The sequence below is a fragment of the Halyomorpha halys genome, unplaced genomic scaffold (assembly GCF_000696795.3).
Source record: "Halyomorpha halys isolate HHAL.00 unplaced genomic scaffold, Hhal_1.1 Scaffold155.1, whole genome shotgun sequence".
In the NCBI taxonomy this organism is placed as follows: Eukaryota; Metazoa; Arthropoda; class Insecta; order Hemiptera; family Pentatomidae; genus Halyomorpha; species Halyomorpha halys.
This window is the reverse complement of record NW_027115270.1, coordinates 1790980-1808582: the sequence shown is the minus strand read 5'-3', so window position 1 is coordinate 1808582 and position 17603 is coordinate 1790980. Positions and strand designations below refer to the sequence as shown.

Genomic DNA, 17603 nt, shown 5'->3' with positions numbered 1-17603 from the left:
TAGCTATTCGTGGCTGGAGTATAGAATAGTGCATAGTGCATTCCATACAAATGGTCTCTCCTGGGAGGCAAAGGAATGGAATGTACAATACGATCGGGCAATGGAAAATAAAACAGAAAATTATGGACCATTATAATAAATAATAACTAAAAAAACACACAAAACAAATACTTTATCTCTGTATTCAAACTTTAATTATTAACGCGAAAATTTCCCACAGATAAGAATAACGCTTGTGGTCCCGAAATGAAGATGAGTTCAATTTAGATAAATATTGAATATTTTGTATGCATTTATTTTATTGAATTAATTTCAATAAACTAGGTATAAAAAATAAAAAGTTGGTTACTTTAAATCTTTGGTAGTGTTAAAGAACTAGGAAAGTCGAATTGCTCAAAATTTGAGTTAATTGGGTTTTAACCTTAAGTTGTGTTAAATTAATCATGTATAGTTTCTTTCCTTTGAGAATTTCCACTACTTGACTGATCCTGGATCAAAATCGAAAAGTTGCGAAAAACGGAATTTATATATTTAAGGCAGCTATATACCTGCAAGGTTATATCTACTTTATTACATAGTGAAATCAACTTTATATAATACATTTTATACATTTCAATCTTCTCAATAATTTTGTAATATCACCTAGGCTGTCATTGTAGTGACCTGACAGGTCTTAAATGGGGAATTTTTGAAAATTCTTTCTCCAAAGCACCTTTAATTTTACCTATTTGAAATAAATAACCAATTCTCTCCATAAGCAATAATAAATATAAAATAATAAAGAATTGGATAAATAATTAAAGGAAAAATACGGTCAGGAGTTCGAATCGGGAAAAGCCGAGACCGACTTTTTCCGATCGCATTCTTATGTACACAGTTTCGTTATCTCCTGTTGATTTTTCGTATTCTTGACAGAAACAGAATTGATATTCATTATTTTCACCTCCTGAAACCCTAAATATTTTTTTATATGTGCCGTTAAAATTCTTTTTTCTAAAATTATACCATATATTCAACTTTTAAATACAACCAAATCTTTTTATATAACATTTATATAACCACAAAGGTACATTTTTCTTGAGCACTAATGATTTAAGATAAGACCAAATCTATTGAATTCAATTTAAGTTCTTATTGTCAGACGTCGTAAAACATAAAAGTGATTAATGAATTTGAAAGAAATAAAATAATACAGTTACTAAATTTAATAATATTATTTTTAATATGAAACAATGCCCATAAATATTGTACTAGAAAGACGGAAATCATACTTTTCATTTATATTACTCTTTTATATTTTCTGTAGTATTTACATCATGTAAATAGCAATATTACATTACATTATCAGAATTGGTATTTTTTGCAGTGGGGTCTGTTCCAATCCGGCCTGAGAGCTCTACCTCTCAGTGGCTGAATACTTGACCTTTCTCTCTCCACTATGGTTAGAATAGGTGTTTACCCCTAGATAACTCCTCCCGTATGTAAGAAATGACCATGTAGGGTGTTATAAATAAAAATTATTGGTATATTTTGATAATTAAAATTTTTTCCACTTAAATATTAAAATTAATCAAGCACCGTTACAAGAGTTTGTCCTACGATTTCGTAGGATATCTAGTTCCTACTGTCATTCGTCGTAACATATAATAGCGATTAATGCAGTTTAAATAAATAAAATAATACAGTTACTATATTTAATAATATTATGTTTAATGATATATTTAATCATTATAGTGGAGAGTAGAAGTTCAAGTATTCAACCCACTCTCCCTCTTTCAGGCCAGATTCGAACTGGCTCCGCTGCAAAAAATACCAATACCGGTAATGTAATGTAATAGAATAATTTAAATAAAAAGTATTATATCCATCTACCTATAAAACTTTGTTTAGGCAATGCTATGTATTTAAAATATCATTAAAAATAATATTATTATTTATAGTAACTGTATTATTTTATTTTTTGAAGTTCATTAATCACTTTCATATTTTACGACGTATGACAATAAGAAATATATAGATATCCTACGGAATCGCTTTGTAAACATTGTTACAAGAGTTTGTCGTTACAAAATTGTATATATAACAAATTGCATCTGCGTTTAAAAATATTTTACAGACAATTCGATGAGTTAAATCCAATTAAAATACACAATACAAACCGCTCTTTTAAAGCGTGGAGTCTGAAATAAAAATTATAATTTTAATGAAGATTAAAGACAAGAATAAGTTTAATTAGGAACAAGAAAGTTTAATTGACCTTAAAGACAAGAAATCCTAATTGGAGGTAGGCTGCTAGAGGCTTCTTAATTATTCTATTCAATTTTTTGGTAAAGCCTGAATTTTAGATGAGTTGTAAAGTCTTTTAGGGTCTACTGAAGAAGTTTTAATTCGCATCTCGCTAACATATTATACTTCACATTTTAATAATTAGTAAATATAATCAATTGTAAGAAAATAATAAAAAATATGCTATTTTATTGTCAGTTTAAAATATAAATTATTTTTATATCATAATAATACTCACTATTACCAACAGAACTAGAATCCTGCAAACATTCCATATTTTATTTAGCCAAATGGATTTCCCAGGGTTATGTGTTAATTCTAATAATGCCTCAATAAGAAGTAACCGCATATATTTTTATCCAAAATATTCTTTTCGGTGGAATCCTGGATATACTAGACTTGAAAAGCAAAAACTTAACCAACGATTTGAACCATTCCATAGTCCTTCGAACAATAGCCAATGCTCCAAACTATGTAGCTAACAATACCCTAATGGGTATTTTCTCAGACAATATTAAATACAAATTTTATGAGAAACTCACTCATCATCCTAACCCCTATCTAGCTTCAGCCAATACCACAATCCTATCTTAAGATTGAAACGGCAGTGTCTCAATGACCTATTGTAAATAATTGCTTCGCAGTTCTGGCAATGATCAGATTCTCTACATGAATCTTGAGCATATGTGGCTAAGAACCCCGCTCAGCCTCCACTGGTTTACAGTACAAGTAACGCAGTTGAGAAAGAAATACCAGAAATCTCCGAAATTCCACATTTTCCTTCATAAGTAGAGAGACAAGCTCGGTTTGTAGTTCTCCAGGTTGAAAATAAATATTGTATATATCAATAAATGAGTTTAAGACATTATTTTATTTTATAACATAAGTTTATTTTTTTAAAATAAATTCCAATAAATCCCACCAAATCACATTTACTCTTCGTCGTAAACCTTCATCTTGCCCCACAGTATCTTTTAATAATACCCCCCTTATTCCTGTTGAACAGATCCGTTACTTAGGACTAAATCTGGACAAACGACTGCCATGGAATCCTCATACAAGACTGAAAAGACAAGAAACTGCCCGTCGATTCCGACTATTAAAACATTTACTAGACAAACGGTCCAAACTTCCAATCCATTACAAAAGAATGATCTACATGACTATTATAAGGCCTATCTGGACATACGGAATTGAGCTATGGGGCTTCACTAAACCATCTAATTCCTCACGAATCCAATCCTTACAGTCCAAAATCCTTACTTTGTCACAAATCAAATCATCCATCAGGACCTCAATGTCCCCTATGTTGCCGATTTGGCCAGAACCAGATACCAATACTTCCATAATAAACTTCCCAACCACCCAAACCAACTCGTTTCTAGCCTGGCTTCTCCTTCACTACCTAATAATCCTAGGCGTCTGAAAAGAAGATGGCCTCGAGATCTTCTTCTTTAGAAATGTTTTTGGAGTTCTATCAATGGGTAGATTCTCCACATTGCATCACGTCATGATATAACTTACAGGAAATTTACTTGATGTGTATATATTTATACAGTTATAAATAACAATAAATAAATTATTAAAAAAAAAAGTTTATTTTTGTTTTCTAATTATTATTTATTCATCATTTAATTTATACATCTCAGTGAACACGGTGTGAATGCGCTTGCATCTCTATTACAAATGTTTATGACAGATTGCAATACTACACAATAAGTGAAAAATATATTCGTTTGATAATACTTTAAGAATAGTGACGACATATTTATAATTGATTTTGTTTTAATTGCAGAACATTGAGAAAAATCAGAGAAAGAAATGTCTAGATCAATTTAGTATGGAAGGGAGATTCCATTTTGTTATCAATCGGGGGGAGAGGGGATGGGTGTTGGGGTCCTCGCATCAAGGCAGAATCACTTCGGCTCTCCAACCTACTTTCTGTTGTCGGCTTGTCTTAGAAGTCTAAGAAGAAATCGGATTGTTTCATGTCTACTTATTTCTTTTTGTTTTTTATTTCATCGAGAGTTTAATAAAATATTCTAACTGCCTAAAAATATTAGCAACTGAATTGATTACCGTAGTAATCTAGGTTTAAAATTTAAATAATATGGATGGCGATTAAAAATTAATTTTATAACTATTTTAGGCCGAGGCACTTTTTGACCGAATTTATGTAACTTCTTCTGGGACGAAAAGACAAGATATGACAAACATGAGCTTAAAATAACAATTCAAAGTAAGCTATTTGAAAAGTAAAAGAAATAAAAGGGTTCAATTTGTCAATAAAAAATTATTGTTGAAAATGAAGAAAACCTGAAAAAGAGATCTTATAAAAGTAAAAAGAGTTCAAACAAATAAAATGTTAGTAATAACAAACACTACGGCCGAACGTTTATTTAAATTAAATTAAACGGGAAAAGGATGTTGTACATCCTTACACTGAAAATCGCCGAAATTTTTCTTTCTTATTTTTTATTTTACAATTTACTTTTATATTTTTAGCATTCATCTGGCACCTCAACCAATCCTAACAATATCCTTACCAAGTATGCCAATGACACATGCGAGCTCGCAGTTAATAATAACCATTTGATTGTATCTCAAAACTATCCAACCCCATGTCACAGCCCTAGAAGGATGGTGTCGTAATTGGAGGATTAAAATAAATCCCAACAAATCCCATAAAATCACCTTTACCCCTCGTCGTAAACCTGCCGACTGCTAGGGCAGTATGGGAAGGAGCAACATTATTAAAGGATACTGTAGGCAGTATGACCACCCTTTTTGAACAGATTTGTTACCTTCGACTGCAACTGGACAAGCGACCTGGAACCCTCATACAAAACTGGAACAGTCTTACAAAAGACTGATCTACATGACTGTAACAAGGCCGATCTGAACATACGGAGTTGAGTTTTAGGGCTCCACTAAACCTTCGAATTCCTCTCGTATCCAATTCTTACAATCAAAAATCCTCAATGCTCCTTACTTTGTCACAAATTAAATCATACATCAAGACCTTAATGTACCATATGTAACCGATCTAGCCCGAACCAGATACCAATCCTTCCTATTATAAACTCCCTAACCACCCAAACCCACTAGTTTCTAACCTTGCATCCACTTCCATTCCTGACAATCCTCCGAGGCGACTGAAAAGAAGATAGCCACAAGACCAGCTACAAAAATCAAATTATATATAAATGTAAAGTTGTAAATTCCAATAAAGATATGAAAAAATATATTTCCATCATTTTAAATAATTGATCAGTTGTAAAGTATATTTTAATGACTTGGATTTAATTATTTTTTTGTCTTATTCATTAATTTCCCTATTATTACTACAGTACAATGTTAGTTTACATGAATTAATAACTCTAATTGCATTAAGAAACACAATTTCGCTCAAACGTTGATAAATATTATATGTAAAAAAATTCACAATAACTTTTTCTTATATGAATAACGTACACTTAGCATTTTTTTTTTTGCCTACCTGACCTTTTTCTTCTAGATAAATCAAGTAAGATTTTGATAAATGATTTATCAATACGATAATACAAATATGTTATCATCTCTACTTTCAGTTTATGAAGTAACGTACTCACAAATTAAAACCCACAACCGTTGACAAACTCTGGTATAAAGCATTATCAAGTCCATAACTTTGTACCTGTCATAGAGATAAAGCACTTTGTTAAAATATATAAGCATTTAGGTTTTATATTATTTCATCATTAATATCCTCACCAACATTGCAAGTCGCTACCACTCCACGGTCCATGGAACTGTAATTAAAAAGATATAATGCTCGTATTCAAAGGGTCAAAGAAGGGAATGTTTCAAAGTATTAGCTACTGTTAATAAAGATAATTAGAAGGAATGTGCCTCAAAGCTCCTACAAACTTAATGCCTAATAAATTTCTGAATTAGCCAAGCAACAGTTTAAGGGCGGCGGTTGGCAAACTTGGGCAAAAGTCTAAACTTTCGGACAATACAATTTTAAACTTTCTTATCTCTCTGAGATTTGTTGTTTCATTTGAATAGGGATCTTTTCCTTATGATCCATAATTTGAAAAAGAAAATTACAAAATTATTATAATTTTTTTTTTAATTTTAACGTTATTTGGCAATTTTAAAGGAATGTGTTAGTTCTTAAGTGTGATTAGACCCGTGCTATAAATTGATGATGCGGTTTAGATTATTAATATTTTTTTATAATAATAATTTTAAAAAAAAATTATTGTAGGTACTTAATTTTTTTTTTTTTTGGTTTTATTAATGTAATGCGTATGTTGTCTTTTTATCCATAATTACCTACAAACACAAAAACAATGAAAGCGTTCATTTCAAGATGACTATCCATTTTGATAGTGAACGAGAGAACAATCCTATTGCCTTTTCCAGTATCCTTTGTCAACGAGATCGTTACAAGAGCAGACAGACCTCCTATGCCCAGAACCCCAAGGAACCTTTAGGATGCCATCTGATCATCCAAGCTTAAAGGAAATCAAATTAAATTAAATTACAGTCTTCATAGCTTAGTTTTCTATAGTTGTTAATTTATAAAATTATTTGAACTTGGATATATATTGATAATTTATTTTTCTTGACTTATCATTAACAGTCAAGGAGAAAAAAGTTATATTATATTTTGTGGATATTGAGGCTCAGTCAATAATACAACTATACTGTATTAATATACTCTATCAATTTGTTTTATATTGATGTATAAACTATATATATAAACATTCAGTTCTGGCACAAACCTTGAGTCACTGCAATGTAGAACAAACTTTAACAGATAATAGTTTTTTAATTGTAATAGTCATTAATATTAAATTATACTATGTACAGAAGTTTTTTAATTATTAGTTAAATAAATTATTTGTTCTAAAAAAATTTTTTTTTCATTGTGGGGAATGACTATGCAAACTATATCGCCTCCATGTAGTTGTATTATTGGCAGATCAAAAAATATATATAACTTTAGTAGTCAAGAAAGAAGTTATCAATACATATATTTATGAATTTCTTTTAATTAATATAATGAAAAATTAATTCAATTTATACAGTCTAGATATATAAAGAATAGTAACCAAGAGTTGAGTGGCGGGTAATCCCGTTTAACCGACATAGACGGAAAAGGACGTATTTTACGGGAAAAACTCTAATATTAAATTTTAACTCCAATATTATAAAATAATTAAAACGCAAGGCAATATTTAATACATAGATCATATTCATGTTAATATATTATGAAGTAAAATTTATTAAACATTTTAAAAAAAATTAAATACGTGATTTATTAATAATATTACGTTTGAATAACACTAACAACTTTCTTCACCTCTTTCTACGCGGTCTAATACAAATATACAAGATACAGTTAACTACTTTGTTTTAGTAATGTTTTTATTTATTCTTAAAAAATATTGTTCCTATTGTTTATATCTTCTAGTACCAAACTAGTTAAAAAATTGATGTCAATTTTGATTTAAAACAAAGGAAATTAGCTCCGGATACCTTCCAACAACTATAGAAATGAAGCAGTACCAATTTTTTTTCCAACATTCTGTTTTGTTTTTTTTCTACTGAAATAAAGAAAACAAAAATTAAAAAAAAAAAAAAAAAAAAATTTGTTTCATGATTGTGTTGTTATTAAAATTGATTTCAACCCTCTTATTGACAACCAATAATTGAAAAACTAAATGTATTTCTTTCTTGTTCTTTTTATCTTTATTTCGATAGAAACAAACAGAGTGAGGTAGAAAAAAAATTATAGAACTTTGCTGTTGGTTTTATGCTTAGATCTTCCGAACTAATTTACTTCGTTTTAAATTAAATTCGGTATTAATTTTTAGAACTAAATTAATTCTACAGGATATAAAAAATACAATAAACATATATTTTTGAACTAAGAAATAAGATGAAAAATTATTTAATAAAAATAGTGAATGTTTCTTTGAATTTATAGTAACGCTAATATTCTTGAAATTTATCTTATTGGTAATTTAAAATTAAATTAATTTTTTTTTTCAAATTTCTTCTGGCTACCTAAACAAGCTGCACCATTATTTTTTAAAATCAGCTTTATTTCGCCTCAGCGAATTTTATAATTCATAATTCATATAATCTCATTTTATAATTCACAAATGTCATTAATTATATATCTTTATATAAACGGAATGGAGATATTTCAAATTTCAAAAAACTTTATTTATTGATAGATATTAAAATCTGCCACACCGTTGTGTGCAATAGGTAATATTGATGACTAATCACATTGATACTAAAATAAAATAAATTAAGAATGAAAAATAAATAAATAAATGAAAGAAAAATAAAATAAACTCTCTCTTAAAATATATACAAAGTGAAGGATGAAGAAAATGAACGTAATCAAAATTTGTCCATAAAAAAATAAATAATAATAAAAATAAAATAATCTCTAGTCGCATTAACACTCTTATGTACAATATTTACACAACCGACCTGAGGATTCCTGAACCCACTTTATCCCCCACGTGTTAGGGGAAGAGCAGAGCTCATAAGATCCCAACGCATCCCTCTTGCAGAGTAAAGAGCTGTAGGCTGAGCAAGTGTGGTAAAGCCGCAAAATGGAAATGTTAATAGTTAAATGTGGATTTTATTTTATTTTCTTTGCAACATTTAAGTGCCATTAAAAACCCATGACTAGAGTATAAACGAGATTTTTATTTACCAAACTTTAGATTGGTGGACGAGACAGAATGATAATTCAACGAAGCTAAAAGAAATATAATTTTAAGCTGGATTGTATCTCACACGTTTACTTTCTCAGATCTACATAATTGATTCAATTCCGGTCCCAACATTCTCATTAATGTATTACATTGGGAAATCATATTTAACCCAGTAAATTAAATGTTACATAAAGTAATCACGTGTGATTAAAATATTACATTTTATGTGAAGAAAGCACGATTTTTATACAAATAAAAATATTATTTCAAACTTATAAAAAATAACGTCTGATTGAGGTATACCGGAGTGGGGAATACTTACATTATGTAGGGATAATTGAGTAGCGAATCTTAATTAAATTATTTTGGAATGACATATACCAAAATATACAATATATATAGGGTGTTTTTTAAGCCCGATAGAACTTGAAATTGTAAAAAATAACACAAAAAATTAAATTGTAATCAAAATTTTTTTTTTATTCGAAAGATCAATACGTGACATTAACATTTGAAAATGATTTCGGGCATATGGGCACCGCGGCTGTTCTTGACGAAGCGCATTCTGTAAAATTGTGTTCAGCGATGAGGCGCATTTTTGGCTTAACGGGTTTGTTAATAAGCAAAATTGCCGCATATGGTCGTGCGATTTGACACCTCTCGATTATTTCCTGTGGGGCTACGTGAAGTCACTGGTTTATGCTGATAAGCCAGCAACAATTGACGCCTTGGAGCCAGCATTGTTCGTGTTATTCGTGACATACGGCCAGCAGTGCTCGAAAAAGTGGCCCAAAATTGGACGTCCAGAATGCGCTTCGTCAAGAACAGCCGCGGTGCCCATATGCCCGAAATCATTTTCAAATGTAATGTCACGTATTGATCTTTCGAATAAAAAAAAATTTTTGATTACAATTTAATTTTTTGTGTTATTTTTTACAATTTCAAGTTCTATCGGGCTTAAAAAAACACCCTATATTAGTACCTAACAAGACAAAAGAACGTTAAGCAACGAACTTATTTAGCATACTAAAAACGAATCAATCAAAATGGTTGAATGTAAAACAATGACCGACAAAAGAAAACTATAAAGTGACAAATGATATTAAAAAAAAGGTCGACAGCAGATTCACTTAGAAAACTTTTTAATTCCTACTTTTCATGGTTCCATAAAAATGCTAAGAGGTGCTAAGATTATAAAAGTTTTTTCATAAAATTTATTGCAGAGTTTTCCCGCCTAACTTAGTTTATGCATACTGTACAGTACATCTCAGATATTTCTTTTATTATCAGAACCTGATTAAAAAATGATATATAACTCAATAACTGGAAAATATTAGAAAAAAATGGTATTTTTTTTATTTATTCGGTAGAATACCAAAAGAAATTTTTTTTATATTGTAATAACAAAATGTAAAGTACAAAGGTAAATTGTTAGTATAGTAAAAATTGATTTGGCTTTCAAGAATCTGGGTCATATTCATGCTAAAATATAATTTTAATTTTTTTTCTTCTTATAGGCATAAAATAAATAAATATGGTTTAGTTTATTTATGTTGTTCTTTGCTGACCGCACCCCCCCCCCCCGACAAACTTCTCCAAGCATTAATCTACGGTCAACTATCTACACCTCAATTTTAAATTTTATTTAATTTTGCAAATTTTACAAAAAATCTCGATTTTTTTAAAGAAACGTCATGTGGCTTATATAACTATGGTCCTTTAAGATGTGATATCTCAAAACTATTCATCTTATTGTATTGCTTTCGTTGTCTTAATTCATTTTAAAAAATATACTTACATTTTGTTGATGTTCTCAATTTAATAATGATAGTTATTCTTAATTCAATAATTCTCATAAAATGATTTAAGTACTCCTTTCTCGATGTTTAAAACGAGCATTTTTCGACTCGATGCACATTCAAACTAAAATGAACTATTACTTGAAAATATGTTTTGTGTGCTTGGTGTGCTTATTGTTCTTTTGACATTTTTTATCAAAAGCAATACATATTCTATTACAATATTTCATAATTATATTTGCAATTAACGATAAGATGAAAAAAAAAGGTCGAAACTTTAAATTAATATTAGTTATGACAAAACGATAATGATGAAAATCCCGTGGCAGTTTTTATTTATTTTTTTTGTTCTATGAATTGGAATCAATGTTTATCTATCCTTACATAAAATAAAATATATGATTGTAAGCCGAAAAATCCACCCTAGATACATGGTATGCGTGGATAGCAAATCGTTTTCCAAAGTAGACAGTTTCAAATACTTCGGATCCAAAATAACATAATTAAGTAATTATGTTCTTCTTTCTGTCAAAAATACTGAAACCCCGAAAAATCTCTACAAATCAGAAACTAAGAGTGCGCAATGCCATGATAAAGATATAATCTATGACCTAAGCTCTAGCAGGTACCCTAGACAGCAGAATCAAAAGATTTGAACGAAACATCTGTGGGATAAGAGTTTAAGACATGGTGGAGAAGAACTAACTCAGCTTGTAAGGACTGGACAATCGATATCTCATGATATGAAGGCAAGTAGGCAAAGATGGGTGGGGACATGTGGCTCGAAGCTATCCATCAGGGCACTCTCCTACACAACTTTGAATGCCAGTATAGCAAGTAAGGTACCACACGGGACGCCAAAAACTAGATGTAAAGATAGAATCAACAGAGATGTGAAAGAGCTGCATGCAGCAAACTGGAAACCAGAAGCCCAAGATAGGCAGGCATGAAGAAGGCTGGATCAGGGGGCCAAAGATCTACAAGGTCTGCAGAGCCAACCGAAAAAAAAAAAATGTGTATATACAAATATACATATCTCCTTTACAATCCACTGATAATAAATATGAGATATTACGACCGGGACTTTACAAGAAATGATAACCTAAGCAAGATAAAGAAATGCTTTTTTTTTTGTCTTGCTGCCCAAATATATTGGGCATATATAAATTCATAATTAAACATATATACACTACAATACATTTACATCGATACATAAATTGATTTTGATATTTATGATTAAAAAATATTTATGATTCTGTTCTACAGTTTATTTGTTTGATGAATAATATGTTGGTTATGTAAATATAAATTACTAATAGTAATACTTTCTTTTTCAAAAATATTTTTCTTTGACATAGTTTAGATTTTATTAGTTGGTATTTTTGTTCATTATTTTCCGATAACAATTTCCTGTTCCTTTGGGAAAAAAAAGAAAAAAAGACGAGCCATGAAGGATGTAAAAGAAAACTTTATTTTTAAATGATGTGAGTTCATAGAACTATTAATCATTTTTAAGTATGTAAATTTATAAAGCGGTCATTTATTTAAATTTGATCTTAGAATAATATACACGATTAAATCAATTTGTGAACAAATTATGAATTGTTTTAATTCGAATGATGGCAGTTGTTACTGCCACATTAAAGCAAAATCAAAATACACACTGCATATCCATAAAATTCAAATAGAGTTTATTAATTATAATTATTTGTGTACCTAACAGTTATACACTGAAATTAAACGGCAAAAAATCAGTTAAGAAATTTCCATTTTACTGTTTAATTTCTTTCTGATCTAACTAATTTTATGAGTTTAGCAGAAGAGAATAATAACTCTAAAATTATTCATACTGTTGGCTTTCGAGGTAACCACAGCATTTGTATTTAAAACATGCTTTAAAGACAATGGAGTACAAGTCCCCATATTTTCCACTGATCTGCATGGCTTAAAAACAAGCAGAAACCTGTAGGTCCGGCATAACTTCAAAACCGGAACCAAAGCTTTGTTTCGAATACAGAATTTTAATGAGAACGTAAAATTTGCATTGGATATATACTTAATCGATGTATAGTCTGTATTTTCCTAAATTAAATGTTCCCCTTTCATGTACTTTACAGTAAATTTACTTACAAAAATAAAATAAAATCATTTATAGGCAACGAATTTACAAGGTTGTTTGATTTTTTTATACAGGGTGTCTAGGAAGGGTATGTGTTATTTAACTGTTGTATACATTAAAAATCAAGCATCTCCAAGGAAAATAATTGATTTATTAAAAATAAATTTGGAAAATCATTTCTCATAAATTTAATCATTATTTGTGAGACAAAGATATAAATTTAATAGATATCTTTTGAAAAAGTATATCATTAAAACAAAATGTATATAAAAAAATGGGTAGAAGAAATGACCGCAGTTCTTTAGTTTGTTTTAACGATCACCTTCCATTTTTCAATCTTGTTTTTACCATCAATCTGCTTAGTTTTTTTTTTCTCACTAAAGCGTTCATGGAGTTAGGAATTACGCCAATAGAAGTAAAAATAATCTAGTAAACAGAAGAATGACTCTTTGTATGAATGAATGATTTAACTCTTGTTTACTTGCTGGAAGAGAGACCCGATGAAGTCCTTCAAAGTGGCCCGAAACGTTGTTGTACAATAAATAGTTTGTGCTATTTTAAGAAATTTTCTTTTGTCCACTATCTGGATTTTAATATTTAAAAAAAAAATTATTATAAATTATTAAAAAATAAATTTTAAAAAAAGTTTAGTCCTCAGAAGGATAATTATTTTATAAATATTAACTTTTAGGTTTTTAATATAAGTCCTGTGTAAATTCACAATTACAATAAAATTGTTTTTATTTTTAACAGTTTATTTTAACATTAAGACAACAAACATATTTATCATTATAGCTATGAGAACATTAAACCTATATATTTCAGTATTTATATTATGAATTACTTCGGAATGATAACTGTTTAATTTTGAAAAAAATAATGAGAATTTTTAATATTACACAATGTTTTTGTTTTTTGACAAGAATTCAAATAGAAAATAGCAATTTTTGTGAATTATCAATTTCTATTTGTGTCACATTATTTTGAACGATATATTATTTCTCGTATAATATTTCATAATAGAATGTACAATTCTAGCAAAGATAGCATGGTACTTATACATTACTGTAAATATAAAGTTATTTACAATAATAAATTTTATTTATATTTAGATATGAAAATAATATAATATTTATAAAGTAATAATGTAGTAGTCAAAAAAGTAAGAAGAACCGATTAATCAGAAGAATGATTCTTTGATCGAATATTTTAGTATATTATTAGTGATTTATTTTTATAGGATATTACGAAAATAAATTTCTAATGGGATTGAGTGAAGATAGTCTTCATTGAGAGTATCTTCGTCACCTTTATTTTTTTATAAAGAATTTATTTATACATAATATATAATAAAATATATGGTTATATATCTTGTATATATATATATTATATCTTGATCCTAAATAAAGAACTATTTCAGGCATAGGGGCTACCTCGGAGACTTGGAAAGCGAACCAGACCCAGAAGTCATCCTTGAAATCCTCGCAAAACTAGGACAAACAATAATGAGGGCTAACGACCTTGAAAAGTAAATATAATAAAAAAAAACATAATAAATACTTGCGTAATCCAGTAGACTAATAACTATTATTATAATTTTAGAGCTATTATTTTTATGAAGCTTTATTTAGAAAGTATATACATTTGTTTATGTTGAAATATTTAAGTAAGATAATATTTTGTTTGAAACCAACAGCTACTACAAAGGATATTTGCAAAGGTAAGAGACCAAAAAGAATATTTGAAAAATTCAAGCCTGGGCAAGCCTTAGTATTAGGTGCTGCTTTGCCAATTATAACAAACGCTTAAGAACAGCAATTAGAATAAGCAAATAATAATATGTGCCATTGAAGTATTTCAGTACAGCAATAAAAATAACAATAAAATAAAAAAAAAATACCTTCAATTTCGTCAGGAATGTACTATTTTTTTTCTTTTATAATTAATTTTTTTAAAGTATATATAAAAAAAAATAAACTCTTGTCTCAGCAAGATAACAACTTCACAGGTAAAGTGTTAAGTACTGAAAATCGAAAAGATTATCCTTGGCTTTAAACAATTAAGTTCGCATGTGTTTTACTGTATTTCTTAGCTTTATTTTCATTATGCTTACATAGACAAACATATCAACAAACTTCACCAGAAGTCTTTTTGAAATGCAGCATAAGATTAGAAACGTATAACATATATATCACCATATAAAGCTTGTTTTTTCATTATGAATTGGAAGTATTCGAAAGAGAGTTTCCTGGACTGGGGCCACTTTTTGATAATATGGGTAACTATGGAATAAGATGCAAGTGAACATTAACCCATTCTAGACCAATTGCATACCGTATGTGCAATGCATTTACGAGCCAAAAAGACCAATGATCTTGAATTGCAATTATCAGTCAGTATGGAAGAAGCGGCCGTTAGAACAATACTGGTTTTAAAAAATATTATTCTAGAAGTGTGTAAAAATAAAATATGAGGTTTCAATTTTTTGCGATTGTTTCAAGGGTTATCATTCTGTACAACAAAGGTAAGGGAAGGATGATTCCAGGAAATTTCATCATCTTGTACTGCTTCTTAAAAATTTATGTTAATATTCTTTTATTTTATTTTATCTATAATTATATTAGTTTCTTCATTGCTGAACCTAAAATAAGGATTTAATGATAAACCACTGTCAAAGCAAAGCTGTGATATTTGACATGTTAGTAATCTCATGCTGCATTTAAAAAATCATTTATTTATTTTATTTTTATTATAATTTTTTCATGCATTGTTTGAACTATTAAACAATTTTTTTATTTGCTTTGGATGATTAATATCTTATGATTTATAAGAATATTACAGGTGAATGAAAATATGTCCGAGATATCTATATTATAGAAGAATACTCTATAACAAAGACCGAAATCTGTTGTTAAGTTAACAAGGGTGGCAGAAAATTCATCTTTATTAAGGTAAGTGTTATAATTTCAATATTGATTTTTTTCAGAGGTGAAAATCATCCAACGGAAGATCATATTATCATATCATACATTTACTGTATTGTATAAGGATTCACAACATTTATTTTTGTAACAGAAATATTAAGGTAAGTAACTTAATGCAGTAATGTGTACGAATCATCTTTCCCATCCCCCCGGGGCCTCTATCTTCCAATTTTATAAGAAATTTAAATATGCTTTAGCCTTCCTCAACCAAGTTATCCGATTTTGCCGCCCTTCATTACCGATCTCCTAGAATCCAAATCCTATGTTTGTTCCCACAACGTCTTATATACAATGGATTACTAAGTTGCAACTTTTAACGGATCTTTTCTTATCAGATCCCTTTTCTACCGTTCCAGTACCTATCCCAACTTTAAAACCCGCCTCATGAATCACTTACCCATATTATTCAAATTAAAGTTATTTATAAATTTATTTTCATCAATTATAAATCAAAGGGAGAAGACTCAATAAAGTATATGTATAATACATTTCATGTAGTATATTTCTACGAAGCACTGATTCTATTTTAATGAAGGATACGAAAAATAAGAACACACGTTCTATTAATTCCATGGCGTAGCCTTAGGTTAGAGCTAGACTATACCACCTTAGCTAGACTGACGCCTACACCTTATAATGCCACAAGGCAAGCAAAGGGAGAAGACTCAGTGAAGTATATTTAATACATTTCATGTATTATTTATTTACGAAATACTAATTTTATTTTAATGAAGGGCACGAAAAAATAAAACTAAGTATCTGCAATTTGAATTATTATTATTCTTTTTAAAATTATTTTATTAATTTACGATTATCAGAAATTTAAATGTTTTCTGTTTGAAAGCTCAAATGTTATTTGACTATGATTTACCACGTTTTATTTTTTTTTTCTTACAATATATTAATTATTTTATTAATTTTTCCTATTATTCTAAGGGTCTAAAGGCCATCTATTGTTCCTACAATGTTATCCTAAAGAAATTTATCCCTGAACAAATAAAGAATTTATTATTACCATTATATTTATGATATTTGAATTAGTTAAAAAAATCGTCTAGCAGCCAATGGTTCTCAATATTGAACAAAAAATATTTTTTTAAATATATTTAAAAAATTCTTCATGGAAGATAAGAAGCTAAGAAAGTATTATTGTTTTCTGAATGGAGAATAAAAAATACAATAAATTATTCAATGCATAGCAAAATATCACCAGTTAATAATTTCAAATATATAAATAAAGACTAGTAATTGATAAATAAAATTTAGTAATTAAAGGTAATTATAGATGAAGTTGGGGATGACAAGGGGAGATGGCTGCATTAGGCCAGGCGGTGAGATAACTTGCTAAGTAACCACTAACTTTATCAGTCACTTCTAGGTTACACACTTAGTTCAGTCTCTGGGTCGGTGTCTGTTTAATGGAGTGCGAGTTTTGTCACTTCTATCCTTGATGTAGGTGATACCTGCTAGCGAAAAGGAACTTTATAAAATAGATTTATTTTTTTTTTGTTATTATTTAAAGCAAAATTATGATAACATATTAATGCGGTGTGTATACTTGACCGTAGATTACTGATTAGAGAAGATGGTCGGAGGGTGTGGTCAGCAAAGGAACAACATAAAAGACAACTATCATTTAGAGAGAAAAAAAAAATTGTAAAAATAAAAATAAAATAGATTAAAAAAA

The 17603-nt window shown here is 28.9% G+C and overlaps 1 protein-coding gene and 1 long non-coding RNA gene across 3 annotated transcripts in view; one reads left to right on the top strand and one right to left on the bottom strand.

Annotated features, from left to right (window-relative positions):
* The window catches only part of LOC136796999 (uncharacterized), a 531363-nt gene that overhangs the window by 264161 nt on the left and 249599 nt on the right, over nt 1–17603 (bottom strand). The window lies entirely within an intron of this gene.
* Nucleotides 1–17603, top strand: part of Dh31 (diuretic hormone class 2) — a 322542-nt gene that overhangs the window by 212224 nt on the left and 92715 nt on the right. Inside the window, exons 3-4 of one of the 2 annotated variants that reach the window (XM_067052348.1) lie at nt 14353–14460; nt 14629–14652. In XM_067052348.1, coding sequence (XP_066908449.1) covers nt 14353–14460; nt 14629–14652 — 132 coding nt within the window. The remainder of the gene's footprint in view (nt 1–14352; nt 14461–14628; nt 14653–17603) is intronic. The other variant, XM_014417396.2, reaches the window with a different exon arrangement.